An 18,060-nucleotide genomic window follows, 5' to 3' on the forward strand; every position below is an offset into this window, starting at 1 on the left:
GAACAATGATGTTTTCAGGATGCACCAAAAGGAATACAAAGTAGGCGCCTGACTGACCTCCAGAGGCAGGGAATTCCATATGAGGGGGCCCTACCACACTGAAGGATCTTCCCCTGGTACAGCACCATGTACATTGATGGTGCTATATAAATAAATAATAATAATAATAATAATAATAATAATAATAATAATAATAATAATAATAGACTCCAATCACAGGATGGGTCTATGTGAAACCACCAGGAGCAGGCCCCCGGATGTCCTCAGTGACTGGGCAGGTTGGTAGAGGAGAAGGCGCTCTCTCAGGTATCCTGGTCCCAAGTTGTTTAGGGCTTTGTATACAAGTACAAGAACCTTAAACCTGGCCCAGTAGCGAACAGGCAGCCAGTGCAGTTCCCTCAGCAGAGGAGTTACATGCTGGAAAGGGGCGGCTCCAGACAACAGCCGAGCAGCAGCACTCTGCACTAGCTCCAGCTTCCGGAACAGCATACGCCTGTTATTGTAATGTATATGCTTATATTGTTAAGTATAACATGGGTAAAATAAGTTTAATAGTATGCTAGAGAGTTAGTGAAAGGTTGGAGGAGATTGTGGTTTGTGAGGATTCTAAGATGATATAAAGGGAGATCTGATAGTAGCTTATTAACATAAAGTGATGTCCAAATGCATGAGTAGACTGACTTATTATTACGCTCTCATTATTAAATCTGTTTCCTTGTTACTAGTCCTGTAGTGAGAGTAGTAATGGTTTTCCTATTCTACCTATTTATCTTTGGAAAAACTTTTGTGGCACGTCTGTTTGAACAGACAAGATATAAATTCCAATTCTGACACCATAATTTTCAAATAAAGATAACTGTTTTTGAAGCACTAATAACTATCATCATCATGATCATCATGATCATCACTACCACCCTCACCAAGTTAATGCAGGGACTCTTTCACATATCCAAAGACAATAAAAATACTTTGTTTACCTTCTGTACTTCAGAGAATGACAGACTGCTATAAAAAGTTCAAAGTGTGAAGCTGTACTTTATTATCTCAAGTAATTTTGAAAGTACAGATTAATACAAAGTTTGTAATGACTGCTAAAAACTTTATGGCTAACTAGAATTACATTTCTCACCAGCAATAATATACATCTACTATGTAGACAACATGTGTCTCTATATCATTGTGAACAGCTAAATGCAAAGTTATTCATAAAGCGGAAAATCAATCTAGGGCTTGTTTCCTTGCATGTCACAGTTCTGCAGAACAGACATATTACATATGCAAGCTACTTTGTTTGAAGATTGTAGAGCATCAGAAAGATAAAGCAAAGGCTATGTTTAGCCGTATTTTGTACATTTTTTAAATATAACCAGTAATAAATATTTGCCACATATTTCTCCAAATTAATGCAAAGGAGCTGTTTTATTCCTATTTTACACCTGAACTGACCTTCTTACTGAACTGATGAATCAAACCACTTAATCTATTATTCTTTATGATTCCATGGAGTTTGGCATGTTAATTTCTGTTCTTTGGCACCCTCAATGATTGTAAGCCCCTAAACTTGGAAGCTTACAATCATCATATGCAGGGTGAAAGGAGCAGCAAAGGCGATCCTCTCCTCCCCATTCTCCCATCCTGTATTTTTTGCTAGACAGCCTTTTTTTGCCTGTTTAACTGGGGTGCTTTGAAAGGAGAGGGAGGAGGCTGGAGAAGCCTCAGGATAGCTTGTATCCTGGCTTCTCCAATTTTCTCTCCTCCCCTCCTACTGAACACCCCCTTTCCCCCAGGTTGTTTTTCTGACCTCAGAGTGCACACAGGTCTTTCTGCACAGGCTGCAAGTGGTTGGGGGGGCAGGCGGGTTTCTAACTCCCCTTTCAGAGATTGGAGCACTGTCTCTGACCTCGGAGTTGGGGAAAATCTGAACAATCCTATAGCCCTTCAGATGCTACCTAGGGACCATAAAATTGTTCCCTTAACTACATTATTTGTCCTACCACGTCTGCCCATACCCCGATTCTGACAGCAATTCTCTACCCTTTGGTGTCACAACACAACTAGTTAAGGGCATAAACTATAGGTGGTTAGGGTGTCATCTTTCTGATGCATAGCTATAGAAAAAGAAGTATCCAGTGCATAATGGCATATAATATTCATGCACTGTGCTATCTTGGTGGAAATGATACCTAAAGCATTAAATACTACTCAGAGGTCTGGGATTTGTTGGTAGCTTGAATAGTTCATCCCCTCTCTTCCTCTGCCCTCCATTCTCCCTGTTTTGGTTTTGTCTTCAATAGGCTGAGTAATATACCATGTCTAAAACTTCTTTCAACCATACACTCTGATTTCTTTAAGTCCTTTTCTTCTACTATCTCTGTTTCTGTAGGCTCAACAGCCATCAACATTCCGGAAGCTCACTGTGAAGAAATGCACTGTATATAACCATTGCTATGTAATGTTTACTTCATGTGGTCTCTGTGAGGCACTGATGTATATGAGTAAGCATGAGGCCTTATTTTGTTATTGTCAAAGGCCTGTGTAGTAGTTGCTAAGTGATATTCTGAAGGGGGAGAAACAATCACTTTAAATATTGTTTGATGGAGCCTGGATAAGGTCTGATTGGCTGGAGATTCTAGCTAAGTGGGAAAGAATGGTTGGGAAATGGGACTTAAGGACTTGACAGTTAGGGACCGAGAGTGTGTTGGTAGTCAGTGAGGGAGAAAGACTACTGATTGGGATGATGTTACAGAAAAACTAGGAGTAAGCTGAGGACAGAGTTAATATCTAAGGGCTGAATATTAAGCTGTTCTTTCTTTGTAGGATAACTACATAGCAGGTGAAGATCAGGAATTGGAAGCAGCTGGCTGTGTTATGCCAGGAGGCTGCCCTAAATTTTTGCCAGAAGAAGGTTATACAAGCAGACAGTGAAAACCCAGATAAACTGTACAAGTAGCCAAAAACACAACAGAAGGGCCTTTGGTGTCAGAGGAAGACTGTACCCAGAAGGTGGATACCTGGTTATAAGTGTATTTGGCTGCAGTGGAGGTTTAGAAAATTACTCCTTAGGTAAAAGAAGTAATTAAGAGGCTTCTAATAGCAATAGTGTTTCTTGAGTCCTTAAGAATTGACACTAAGCAATCTTTTGAAACCACCAAAGTAAATATTAGTAATCCTTTAAGTACAAAATATCCCTTTAATAAATAACTTGTTTAATAGCTGATTTTATCTCTAGTGTTGGTGCCCATCTCATGCCTAAGCCTCTTATACCAGAAACTAGGAGGGTTTAAAATATTCTAACACAATTTGTTCTCAGTGGAAAAGGTCAGTTTGTGGAACTCTGAGTTATAGTGGTAGAGACTACATATTTCCCCAGTCTTCGTTTACTCTCTACCTCTTATTAATCCTCATTGTGTAAGTTCTACTTACTGATGACATCAAGATACTAACAGCATGCTATTTTGGGTCGGAACCAATACTGCTCATCCATCAGAACAGGAACTGTTGGTACAACAATTTCTCTTTTCCTCTAGCACCCCCATGTCCCCTTCAAATCTGCTCCAGTTCAAATTTAGGGGGGCTGTGTGGATCTTCCAGAGAACACCACAATGTTGGATTTAACTCTCCATTTTGCTCCATTACTTACTATATGTGATATTTCTGCGACAAATTCCTTTTATGTATTTTGATTCATTATGTGCATCCATCTAAATTATAGCTTACTGAACCATCCGGATCTGTCCTGATTTAAATGTGATTAGGGCATGTATTTAAAATTTACCAAGGTGGTATTCTTCATATTTTGCATCTGATTGAAGTAAGATAGCCTTGCCTCCTCATATATTGATTTTATGCTGTACTTTGTGGTTTTAATTTCTGTGAACTGCCCTGAGAGCTTCAGCTAATGGGCAGCATAGAAATGTAATCAATCAATGAATCAATCAAAGTAGTATGAAAGGGCTTGTGGCCTTAATGACTGTGGTTTTCATGTTCAACATATAATGGCTGTGGGTCCAGTTTGATCAACATGAAGTTTGGTGTGTGGAATGCTACTGGGGTAAGATTATATTGTATATTCGCTACTTTTAAATTGGTCCTAAATTCATATTGTACTTCCCTGATTAATGTCAATGCTTGTTATATAAACCTAGGCAATAAAGCTATCATAATATAAATCATAATATAAAAACTATAAATAGAACCTGTGGACTAGGAGGTGCTCATTAGTCATTAACACATCAGTCCAACATCAACACTGCAAAGCAATGCAGGGGGTGATTTTGAGAAGCCTAATATAAACTCCATAATCTTACAATATTCTGATCTGACAGTCTTCCCTCTGGCTGCTCTTTCTCTGCTCTGCCTAAGCTGGACTCCAAGGAAAATTTCTTTTTCATATTCCTCTTTTGGAACTGGCAACCTCAAAGTGGCATTTGTTCCAAAGGATATATAAAAGGCCATATAACTTTGCTTTTATGCTTTTCCTCAGGCCTTTGTCCTTACAAATAAATTCTCTTAGATTCCCTGTGTTCCTTTTATCCTGAATCTTGCTTTCACATGGTCCTTCCATGACCTCAGTGTTGGACCCTTGCTCTTTCTGTAATGACCTTCCTTTCTCAGGAATATACTTGGTGTGTGTTTTTATCACAGTAGCAAGAGCCATCTTTCTGTCAACTATTTTAGGTTACACTAAAACACCTAGCATCCAGGAGAGGTATCTGCATTTGTCCTTCTTACTGTACCAGGCTGATCCTTGCTCCCTCTCCCATGCAGTGATTCTCTCTGCCTAGCCATGAGACAAGTTAGGCTTCATTCTGTTTCCAGTGAATATACCCTAATGGAAGCTACTTATTTTCACCTAATTTTCTATGCAAAGTAGTTTGGATCCTGTGAATCAGGAGTAGAAGCTCATTCAAGGAGACTTTTTTTTCCTATGCACCCTCCATACACTTGCTTAGTTTTGTTTCCCTCCAGGAATGATTGAAGAAATAATTTTAAAAAAACCTGATTCGGTGGGGTTGAAGTAGAATCCATCAGTGTACAATACTGATAAGATCAGTGCCTGTAAAGCTGCAAACCACCTCCTTCCCCATCACAGAAGAATTGTGTCTGGTTTTTAAGAAGGTGATGCATGAACATGTAACAGAATAAATATAGATGTAACAATTAAATGTGTTTTTTAAAAGGTGGCCTGAAACATGAAGAGAGGGGCAAAACTGGTGCATTCAAATTGCTAGTATGTTTTATATAGAAAAGGCAGGAAGAAAACAGGCTTACATGGCGGGAGAAAAAAAATGGTGGCTGCCATTTTTACTCTGAATTTGTATGCACCATAAGAATCTGATTTTCTAAGTTATCCCAAAGTAAGACAGAGTAATTCTTCAACTTTGGGCTTTGCCTAATAGGGTAAGAGCTTATGGAGGTTATTTTCCACAAAACATATATTTATATACTGTAGAGATTAGACTGTTCATCTAACAGATAAATCTACCTTTTTATTTTCTAGGCTGGAAAGTATTCTTTGGCCTGCCAGGAAAATTATGGGTAGCATTCTATTACAGATAATGATGTAATAGCAGATCTCATTGTCACTTGTCTTTCAAAGTTGAATTGAACAGGAAACACAGAGAATGCACATGATTTAAGAATTGCTATGATATAACAATTATCAACATAATACTCTTTTTTCTACTCCAACCACAATCTTCAGGTAGATTCAGAAACAGGGAATAATAATAATAATAATAATAATAATAATAATAATAATAATAATAATAATAATAATAATATTATTTCTTACCCACCTCTCCATTTTGATCGAGGCGGGGAACAACAATAAACGGTAAAATACATAAAAATGAATTAAAACATAATATTCATTATTTAAACTGCCTAAAAACATTCTAAAAACATCTTAAAATTGCACTGGATAGGCCTGCCAGAAGAGATGTCTTTATAGCTTTTCTTGAATGCTAGTAGACTGTTAAGTTGACGAGTCTCCTCCAGCAGGCCATTCCACAGTCTGGGAGTGGCAGAAGAGAAGGTCTTCTGGGTAACAGTTGTTAATCTAGTTTTTGCTAGCTGAAGTAGATTTTTCCCAGAGGACCTGAGTGTGTGGGGCGGATTGTAAAGGAGAAGGCGAATGATAGTGATATTGATTTTCGGTTAATCTTTGGCATCCAGGACTCGTGAGTTAGAGACCAGGGTGGCCCTACTATTAAGCAGAACGAAGTGATTACCTCAGGTCGAAGATGCTGGGGTACAGTGGTGGCTGTTTCTTCTGAACTCTACAACTCTTCCTCTCTATTGGAGGACAGAGCTGTCCATACAACCTGTCCTTAGACCCCAAACTAGCCTGCTGCCTCAGGTGTGTTGGAGGACACTGGCAATCCTATTGCCAGTATTGAAGTAAGGTCCAACTACCAGTCCAGGTGTCTTCTGTACATGGAATGTTAAAGGGGCACCATCTTGTCCTTCGCTTCAGGCAGCAAAATGTCTTGAGCTGGCTCTGATTAAAGGCTTACTGATGGCATGCTAAAAAAAAAAATGTGACCAGCTAGAAATACGCTTTCTAATCTTGAACCAAATATTTCTAACAATGTCCTGGAGTAAGCAAACATAGACAAAGGACTAATTGTGATTTCATGTTATTCCTTCTGTCACATGGAATCATTTACATGCAGTGGGACCATTGTGGTATTAGATATTGTTCTAGATATACCTATTATTATGAATGTATGTGCTTGTATGTTAAAATGTGACCCAGGTAAGGTAGGATTAACAGAATGTTAGTGAGTGAGGGAAAGGTGGGAGGGACTTGTGTGTGAGAGGATGCTGAGGTTCTAAAAGGTTGAATTGACATAAATCAGATAGGGATTAGGGATTGAAGTAGATACATCTCATGAATGGGGTTTTGGGGAATAGGATTTAGAAGGGGTAGAGTAGGTATGTAAGACCAACTATAGTTTTAATAATAATAATAATAATAGTAAATAGTCTTCTTGTATTTAATAATTTTTATCTGTTTATTTATAAATACAAAATCCCACATGTTGCTTTATCTTAATATGCTACTAGATAACAAAACCTAATTTCCTTATTACTTATTTATTTATTACATTTTTATACCACCCAATAGCCGAAGCTCTCTGGGCGGTTCACAAAAATTAAAACCATAATAAAACAACCAACAGGTTAAAAGCACAAATACAAAATACAGTATAAAAAGCACAACCAGTATAAAAAGCACAACCAAGATATCAATATTTGATAGAGGAAACCAATTAATCATATTGGGTGACTCCTTTGACACAGAGTAAATGGTGCTGAAGCTTTGTGTTCCAGTGAGGGCAATTGACCAAAATTGAGACAGTCGTCCTGAGAGGTTATAACCCAGGGCAGGACCATCACAGCTACCATGGCAAGTCACTATCTCCCATTTTATTTCCCACTGCTCTAAACTCCTTGAAGGAAGAAGTAGAATAAAATGTGATAAATAGGTTTAGGGCATATCATTTCAATCTATGGACTAAATATGCCAGAACTAGAATAGTCATGGAAAGTTACCACCTCCCATGGAATTCGTGAACTGTTTCAACAGGATTTTTTATGTATAAAGCTAATCTGCTTTAATATTTGTAGTCCAAAAAAAAGTTTACAATATGCCCACCTACATATATATATATATATATATATATATATATATATATATTAAAAAGCTGCTTAGATGGAGAGTCTGGCAAGCCATTTACTCAAAAGGACCTCTTGTTACTTGTAAAATCTATTTATTCTTAATATTACATCCTGCTTTTAAAATCTGTATCTTCTAAAGAATAGAATTGTTCTGTTCTAGCAAAAAACAAACAAACAAACTTTGTTTTTGATGACAGTTACAATGCAGCTGTTCAATAATACTATAATGTATCACACATCCAATTCTTGTCATACCCAGTGGCTACACCTACTTCATTAATGATTTGGTGTAATAGGAGAGAAGCAATTTCAACACAACATCAGCACACAATCTGTTTTACTTTGGGCATACAATATCATCTGTTGGTTGGTTTTGCCTTGTCATTCAGCAAACAAAGTAGCAGGAGACCATTACCCTGTGACAGTGCTCTATTCCACTGGTACAGTCCTTTAAATATAGTTTTGTTATTTAGTTTCATACAATCACAGTACAATAGGCCAAAGATGTGGCTTTCTAACGCTTCATTTCAATCTGTGCATTGCTGCTTTGAAGCTGTTTCAAGTAATCTTTCAAAGGACTTCAAAACATCTCACATAAAGGCTGTACCAGTGATAACCATCTTCTCCATCCTAAATTGTGAACAGAAGGATTTTTTGTTTTGTTTTTATTTTGCTATTTTTGAATGGTAAGCTATTCTCCTGTGGCTTTTTGTTCCTCCAGTCATTCCAGTGAGTGGATGAAGTGTAGTGACCTTGGTTTAATTTATTTTTTAAAAAGAATACCTGATCACTACTAATATCTTGCAGGGGTGTGTGTGTGTGTCATGGGAGGACATTTTGAAGACAAACACTGTTTAATAAGCAAGTATATACACCAGTTTTCTGTCTGCAGTTAGACATCAGTATAATAGCCTTGCTCAATAATGCTATGCCACTTGTAGATGGAATAATCTTTAAAAGTAGCCATTGTCATTACGAACACCACAGCTGGGAGCAGGCTGACAACTGCATATATCCAGCCAAATGATAATGACCAGCTGGAAACATCTGTGCTAAAGGAACATGAGAGGAACATTTTGAAAAAGCAGCTTCACTGAAAAATGTGATCATTTCCAAATTAATTGTGTAAGGCCTTCCTTTTTCCTTTTTCGTCTCTTTCAAAATTTCGTCCTTTCCCCCTTCTATGCCATTGGCAATGTGTTATTCTCTTATCCAGAATGAGCTGAGAGTAAATATCACAATGTGATTCCAAGAAACATTATCACCTTTGTTTCACTCCCTCGTGTAGATACATATACAAGCATGTTGTATATTGGGCTTATATGCATGATCTTGCCATATGGAGGCAGCCAAAAATGACATGATAGAAAAAAGTCCCCCAAGAGGTTGTTCATGTATATATAGCTATGAAGATGCAGAGTAGGAGACTGATGGAACCTGTATCCTGAAATCAACACTTGCAGGGATTTAACAGACCATCACGCCAGTGGACTGCTTAGTAAAAGTCCAAAAGTGATTTTATGTAACTCTTTGTCTCTTATCCCAGAGACCAGTATGTACTCTATGTTTTTGTTTGCCAAACCCTTCTTTGAATCTTGTCTCACCATTCAACTGTCGCTTTTTATTTGTGAATACTCCACTGATATCAAGTATCAAGTTAGGACCTCTGTTTGTAGTTTATTGTTGGGCCCTGAAAGCTGCAATAACACCTTCCCACCAGGTACCCTACAGGGTACCCTACAGGGTCAGACAATCTGCTTTGGGATATATTATGCTGGGAATCTAGCCCTACTGCCTCATTCATAACTGTTTTGGACCTATTTGTCTCATGAGACAAGAGACCTCAGTACTCTTCCTCTTCCCCCACCCCACCCCACACTACCCCACCCATTATTTGTATAATCTTGACTGAATCAACATCAAGGTATGTTCCTATTTGATTTTCATAGATCAAACTTTTTTCTTGTTGCATGTCACATGAATCTTTGCAAACATGGTACTTATGAAGAGATACTATACAAAGGGTTGGATCCAGATTTAGGCACGTGCAACTGGGTTGGCAGAAGCAGACTTCCTTGCCACTGTCTTCCCACGGCAGCCCTTCTGCTGCACAGAGGAGTCTGATGAATGGGATGAACACTATGGTGTGGGAAGAAGGGGGATTCCCCCAAAGCAGGCAAAAGCACCCTCTTGAGTGTAAGCCTTCTATCAGTGAAAGGCAAATCCTGGATCCAACCCAATGTGTAGATAACGTTTTTAACATAAATTCTAATATAAAAGCCATTTCCCAAAGTTCAGTCTCACTCTAGTGAGGTCAATTTCTTGTCTACACAAGTAGAAAAATCCGGTGGCAGAGTCCTGAGGTGGTAGTCTGTTCCACATCAGACTGCTGGTAGAGGATACTATTTTGGAAGCTTCTACTCCAAAAACAAACAAATGAGCATTTCAGGGGAAAAAGCCAGTGCTGGCTCTTGTCTCAAATATTTTAATGCAGGCCCACTTCCTCTCTCTAACTGTATCAAATTCACCCATTTAGATTCTCCTAGATTAAGGAAGGGTTCCATTAATTCCTATGGGAACAAGTAAACTACAGCACTTGTGTGCAGAGCACACAGAGATACACTCGCCCGTCCACTCTCTTCCCTCCCACGACCCAGCCCCGCTGCTGGGAGCTCTCGCAGGGCCTGCTGGCTAAAGGGAAACGGAGCCTGGAGCAGCCCGCCCGCAGTCTGTGCTGCCGAAGCAAGCCTCCTCCTCCTCCTCTTCTGGGGACGATTAAGGTACGTACTACACGAGCGTTTTCGGGGCGCCCTCAAGGAGCTTTGGGCGCCTTCGGAACGCTGTGTATACAGAGCCCCTGTCCCTCTCCCCAAGAAGAAATTTTTTCCCCTCCCTGAGAAAGTGGCAGAAAAAGCAATGCCTCCTTCCCAGGGAGAGGGGAAAAAACCAAAATAGGGGGGCAGGATATGGCACAAACACTGTCCATAATAGTGTTTTTCTAATGAAACATAGAGAAGAAACCCTGGTTGTCATCTCTGGTGGGACTGACAATATACCACAATTGTAAAAGTCTAAGAAACTGTGCTACTTAGCAACAATAGCAACGAAATGTGAGCAATTACTTACTGGAAAGGAAGTGCTGAGAAGTAGGGCCGAAATCCCGATGGGCCTCATGCAACTGCCTGATACGCTCATCAATGGACACCTGGGTAAAGGGGAAAAAACTTAGTGTAATAAAAAAGACAATAAAGTCAGGTATCTCTTTAAAAAAATCCTAAGATTCTGTAAAACTAAGAGTACTGCTGCAATAATTTAAAATAGCAAAATTAACGTTTTTGACTAGTAATGTTTAGTAAAGTAGTGGTTTAGAATCCTATAGGCAGTTACATTCATGAGAGCACCAGTGTTGTATAGTTGTTAAAGTGTTGTTCTGGAACTGGGGAGATCCGAGTTCTAGTCCCCACACTGCCATGAAGTTCATTGAGTGACTTTGAGCACTTAGCCTAGCCTACCTCACAAGGTTGTTATGAGGATTAAATGGAGAGGAGGTGCATCATGTATGTCACCTTGGGCTCTTTGGAGAAAAAATAGGATATAAAAGTAGGAATTTTTTTAACGGTTTTTAATGCTTTATGTGTGTATGTTCTGTGTTTTAGAATTTTAAATTTTGTATACTCGTTTTATCTTAATTTTAGAATTGCTATAAACCACCCAGAGAGCCCTGGCTATGGGAGCGGTATATAAGTGCAATAAATAAATAAATAAATAAAATAAAAAATAAAAGTAACAAGCAAACAAACAAGTGTACATTCCAGTGAAGTGGATGTCAAAAAGACATATATAACTATGTGCATGATTTCAACATTAATGTGTTCTGAACCACCCCCATGAGGATAAAGCCTGATTTATAAAATAAGAATACACAAATCAACTCCAACCTTTCTTATACCTTTATCTTCTGTTTTTGAACAAATGTATAGTCTTGAAATGGAAGGTTATAAATAAGTAACACAAGGAGAGACCTTGATTTATAAAATTCCTGCTTAATCTGGACAGGTGCCAAGTCTATCTTAAAACCCAGCTACAATTTCCATTCTCAGTCATTCCAGTTTTAAAATTTCTGGAAAAAATGTGGTGAAGTGTGCTTTATCGTGGATCTTTTTCTTTGGAGATTGCTGCTCATGTTTACAATATAATTTTGTTCCCATTCCAACACTGGCTTTGTTAAATTGTGATTTTTCTTTTTTCTTTTTAAAGGCCAACTAGGGAGCACTTGTTTACAATGGTAACTCAGTCCAGTTACACTAAACAACCACTGAGTGCCCACCAACTCCAGTGGACCTTCCAAATGAGTAATGTGAAGCTGGCTAGATAACTGACATGAACAATTATGATGGGATAAAAGGGATCTTTACTGTTTAGCCACATAAATGCTGCCAAATATTAGTCAATTAAAAACATTTCCTTTATAAACTCATTCAGATAAGTAATACAAACAACATTTAGCTGATCTAATTTAGGCAATAATACTAATATTATTTACATAGAATAGTGCTACATTAAATGAAAAATATTCCTGGATGAAAAGCATATGATCAGTTCCTATAATTTCATTAGTGTAATATACTATAAGCTTGACAATAACCACATTCCCATGTTCCTGGTTCATAACTCTACATCTGGGGTGGGCAGAAATTAGATTTCCAGATGTTTTAGACTTCAGCTCCCAGCATTCCTGACCATTCAACGTGCTGGCAGTGGCTTTTGTGAGTTGAAGTTCAAAACATCTTGAGATCTAACTTTTCCCCATTCTTGCTGTACATATTCTTAGAAAGAGCAGTATGCTACAGACCACATAGTGACATCAGACGTATATATTGTCTGCTTTAGCTGCATAATTGTTGCATATTGCAGTGCAGATGGCATGAATAAATGATGTATGTATGTGGGTAGTAGCAACTGGGTAAACATGAGGTACATGTCTCCATAAATTCCTCAGACATAACCATGTTTTATTCTTTTACTAAAAGTGATCAGTTGATCAAATTAGAATATCCTAGTCAAGAACATATTGTACATAATAACAAAATGATACATAATCTTAATTTCAAAGAGTGTTTGTCTATTGCCTTTTAAATATACTGTCTGGTATTTTAATATACACTTCACAAAAATCTTCTTTACATTCTACCATTTTGTCTATCTAAAATTCTTGAATGCCTCGCCCTTTCCCAATATATTTTTCTTTTTGTTTATAGGAGTTTTATCCCTTCCAATCTGGCTTCTACTCAAGCCATTCAATTGAGACTATTCCTATTTATATTGCTAATGATCTTCCTCTAGCTAATCTCATGGACATTTAATCATTCAGTTGTTCTTCTCTGATGCTTATTCAGCTTTTGATACTGTTGACCACTCTATTCTTCTTGCCTTTTTGATGGTTTTGATCCTCCCCACATTACTCCTTTTTCAGTTTCTGTTAATAGCTCTTGTCTCGCTTTCAAGTTGGGGTTCCCCCAAAGTTCTATTCTTGGTCTTTTCTATTTCTCCTTAAAGCATTATTCATTCATTCCAGTTTAATTACCTTTTTTTTTTTTTTTGCTGATGAACTTTAATTTTATTTTTCCTCATGTCAACTTTAGCTATTATTATTATTATTATTATTATTATTATTATTATTTATATAGCACCATCAATGTACATGGTGCTGTATTTACTCTTTAGCTGCTATTTCATTGTGACTATCTTCTCACTATCTCAAACTGAATATCTCAAAAACCAAACTTCTTAGCTGTTGAAATAAATGTATTATTATTACTATTATTAATTTGATTGTGTAGCCCCTAGCCTTTGAACTCCTCTCCCACTACAGTTCCGGATCTGAAGAGTTCGCTCTCTCACCATGCATATTTTTCTGGTGGTACATTCCATTGCCTCTCATTGGCTTATGCTGCTTATGAAAAATTAACCAAAACAGAAGTAGCTGCTCAGGCCAGTGTGTTTCAGTAGTTTGGCCAGATTATTTTGAGCAGGAGAATTGCCTGCCAGCCACCATCTCTTGATTCCTTGGTGTGGGGGGGAACTGGCAGGAGATCTTATCTCAATTTATGTATAGTAGACAAGTGTCTAATATGTCAAAGAGATCACATTTTGAATTCAGTTAAAATCCAGTGAAAGGGGTGGGGAGAATGGATTAACTATGGCGAGGGGAGAGATATGGGTAACTTGATTCTGGTTTTGATGAGATTAGGTTTGTGTTTACATATAAGCTACAATTGCCCCGACAATCAGAGAAAAGGGGGAGTTCATTCAAGAGTAGTTCACTGCTGAAACATGTCCCCAGTGAATTACCAATATGGCCCTCCAATGTCTGGAAGTTGTGTCTGTGTGTGCCTGAAATTGCCACAAAGGCTTCTTACAAGGAATGTTTTTTGGATAGCTTATTCAGTATATGGGCTCAAGACTCATTTTGATTGTTAAAATCTGAAATACTACAATTTGTAGGACTTGGAGCCATTGCTTAACCTAATGATTTTTGTAGTATGTGGTAGATGTGGTTTAAATTTGACAGATGTTGAATGATTACTTTTGACAAAAGGAAGAAAAATCCCAACTTCCAAAATGTGTGGCTGTTCATGGAGAATTCCTTCTTCTGGAATGTACACATGGTATTTATTGTGAAAAATATAAATTTCTGTCCATATTTACTTTTCTACTAAGTTTTGGAACTTGCACTAAATGCATTTTTTCACATTCATATAAATATCAAGAAGCAGACAAATGGCTTTAACAAAGGTTCTCTTTATGCACCTTCAGTAATGCACCAGATTTCCCCCCAACATGACCTTTATCTGTATCTTTCAGCATTTACATCTTTATAATGTTGGGTGCAGCATGTTTCGTAATACCGAGATAATTTCATTAGTTTGATGCAGCAACTCTCAAATATTGCACAAGATATCATTGAGAGGATGGTCAAGAAGCTCATTAGAGAGCTGTACTTTTTTTAATAGATTCTTTATATATATGCAAAACCCTATAAATACGATTTGTTACCAAGCAACTTCTGGACAAAATTTTAAGTAGGTCTTTTACAGAACAGTCCAGACACATGATTCACAAGTATTGTATAAATTTGCAGCCTATACTATTGCAGATATTATTGCAGTTAATACTAACAAAATAAACCAATTTATTGGTACAACTAATGAAAACAATGACACGCAAAACCATTTAGATACCAGGCTCTTATAACAAGAATTGATAGATGGATTGTGTCAAGTTCCATCTAGTTCAGCATTCTGTCTTCAACAATGCTTCAAATGTAGGGACGTGCAATTCAGCAAAACCTGAGCTCGCCAACGTTCTCTTAATTCCATCTCAAAGCTCGTTCTGACCTGAGTCTGTATCAGATTATGAGCTTTGTTTCTTCCTTTTTGCATAAAAAACGGTGTGCATTTCCTTCACATTTTTCCAAATTCCTCACCCATTGATTAAAGTATATTTGTATGCATTTTTCAAAAGTACACTTTTTTATGCACATTGTTCAAATGTACACATTCCATCAAACACAGTTTTTTGGTATGCAAAATATATTGGAAGCTTTGAAATATATGGACTTGGTCCAAGTCTGTGTTTGTTCTGGAAGATGTAAACTGGGTAAATTCTAACTAAAAACAAACTGAAACAAATTTTTCATACATCCTATTCAAATGCTGCCAGTTTCTGAAAGCAAAATGCAACCTTCATCCCCCTTTCGTTAGTTTATACCCCTTGGCCTCTGAATAAGAATGGTGTATTTTATATCTTATGAACGGCAACGGCTGACAGAAAGCTCTGGCGTGGGCTGGTCCATGAAGTCACGAAGAGTCGAAAGCGACTGAACGAATAAACAACAACAATTTTATATCTAAAGTGGCAAACAGCCACCATCCATGTAATATTGAATCCTTTCCAAAACCCATTTATGTTAGCAGACATCACAGCATCATGAGGCAATGAATCCAAACTGCTTGGTGAGCTGTTGGAGGCATTAGAAATTGACGTCCTAATACAAATTAATTCCCTTTCCTCTATGCTAATATACCATAGTGTTCAAATTATTTCAGTAGAACAGTCTCAGAACCTTTCACTGGGAAGGGACAGATTATTTGATGCTTATAAGGTTGTATTAGGCCTTGTGCATGCAAATCTTTAGCTCTCAGTTAGACCTTCCCTATTACTATTTTATGATACAGATCCATAGACAACTCACATTATAGAGAGAAAGAGAGAGAGAGAGAGAGAGAGAGAGAGAGAGAGCAAATGCACCCTGCCTTTTCTTTGCACATTTTTTGAAATTAGTTTTAATTATCTAATTATTAGTTTTAATTATTTCTGGTAAAACAACAACAACACATTTCCTCATGCAAATAGTGTCTTCTTTTACCTCTATTATTAAACCAAATTACACAGTCATTAGGATGATTTTACAATTTCATGTAAACTGATTGGGATTTGACATTCTTTTATTTCTTTTTCTAATAGTTGTAGCAATGATCAAGAGATTGAGATCAGAGGTGGTGGTGTCTTGGACACTAATCTGATCTAGTTTAAACATTTACATTTAAGTTGTAAATCATAAGTTACTTAAACTATGTCACCAGCAGAGAAGTCTTTCAGGTCAGAATAATGCCCCATTTCGAAGGCCATTGGACAACACTAATTGTATCATAATGGTATTGGTTATTTAAACACTGGCAAATTGTGAAGAATGAGAATCAGACAATTAAAATACATAAATGTTGGGAAGGGAAACAGCCATCAGTGAGATATAATGTACTTTCATAAGCAGGCAAACTGCAAGAAGCTAACATGGCTGATTCTGAGATGATAATGACAAAATAAGTTGGTTTTTTAGTCATCCAGGCAGCTATCTTAAGGCATCAATCACAATGTATTATATTCACATTAAAATCATATACATATAGAAGTCCAATGTTCAGTGAGAATTACTCCAGGTAAGTGCAGTCTCAGTTTATCTACACATTTGTTCTGCCTATTAGAGGAATCTAATAGGCTGTAGTTATAGGTATGCATACATCATTTAATAAAAGAATCCTGTTCTCTTACTTCACCCCTGCCATATTCACAGCATTTCTAAAGCTTTTTAAACTCAATTCAATAATGTTAGCTCCTGCAAAACCTGCTGGAAGGATACTCAATACTCCCCTCATCATCTGAAAAGCTTCTTTTCTTCTGTCACTTTTCTGTCACTTTCTATTTTTGCATTTGGCTCAGAGCTGCCAAATGCAAAAACTCCATGATGTTGTTCTTTATACAAATAAATAAGGAGAAAAATCTGAGCCATTAAATCAAATTAAATCTGAGTTTAATTTATTTAACTCAATAAATTAAAAACTGAGCTACAGTGGTGAGAAAAAGTTTTTGAACCCTAATGATAATTTTGAAAATTCCATAGTGTTACCATGATAGCCTTTATAAATCAAAACCAGTCCTTTTCTAAATATCCAATAGGGTTTATATTAACTAATTCTATGTCTTGTGAAATAAAACAATGTATAAATTAGGCAAACAATGAGTATCTAAGAGTCAGGGTATGTGCAAAAGTAAATTAACCCCTGGTTGCATCAGCTCAATTAAAGGGAATATTTAGAATCAGGGATTTAAGTAATTGGATAGATCTTCAGGGGTCAATTTGGGAGGCCCCATCCTATAAACAGATAAGAAACTTTGTGTTTAGTCTTCATCATAACTTTGTGTTCAAACATGTCATGCCACAAACAAAAGAAATTTCTGATGGCCTCAGAAAAGCAGTTATTGCTGCTCATCAGCCTAAAAAGGCTTACATAACCATTTCTAAAGATTTGGGACTCCATCAATCCACTGTCAGATAGATAGTCTACAAATGGAGAAGGTGCAAGACCACAATCATTTTACCCAGGAGCCATTGTTCTACCACAATCTCTCCACGAACAACTGGAGCATCATTCAGGAAATTAAAAAAAGAACTCCAGAGTAACATCCAAAGATCTGCAGGCCATTCTTGCCTTGGCTAATGTGAGTGTTCTTGACTTAACTATCAGAAAAAGACTGAACAAGAATGGTGGATAGCCAGGAGGAAGCCACTGCTCTCTAAAAATAACATTGCTGCCCTTCTGAAGTTTGCTAAAGATCACATAGATGATCCCCCAGCGTTCTAGAACAATGTTCTCTAAATGGACGACTCAAAGGTAGAACATTTGGCCTCAATGAGAAATGTTGTTTGGCCAAAAACAAATACTGAATTTGAACCGAAGAACCTCATCCCAACCATCAAGCATGATGGTGGGAATGTGATGGTTTGGGCCTGCTTTGCTGCCTCAGTACCTCAAC

The 18,060-nt window shown here is 37.4% G+C and overlaps 1 protein-coding gene across 4 annotated transcripts in view; it reads right to left on the bottom strand.

Moving 5' to 3' along the window:
• DMD (dystrophin) overlaps window positions 1–18,060 on the bottom strand; it is a 1,279,927-nt gene that overhangs the window by 170,951 nt on the left and 1,090,916 nt on the right. For all 4 annotated transcript variants that reach the window (XM_063126497.1, XM_063126496.1, XM_063126495.1 and 1 more), the window contains exon 61: window positions 10,813–10,891. In XM_063126497.1, the coding sequence (XP_062982567.1) occupies window positions 10,813–10,891 (79 nt within the window). The remainder of the gene's footprint in view (window positions 1–10,812; window positions 10,892–18,060) is intronic.

This window comes from Elgaria multicarinata, chromosome 5 (genome assembly GCF_023053635.1).
Source record: "Elgaria multicarinata webbii isolate HBS135686 ecotype San Diego chromosome 5, rElgMul1.1.pri, whole genome shotgun sequence".
Taxonomy (NCBI): domain Eukaryota; kingdom Metazoa; phylum Chordata; class Lepidosauria; order Squamata; family Anguidae; genus Elgaria; species Elgaria multicarinata.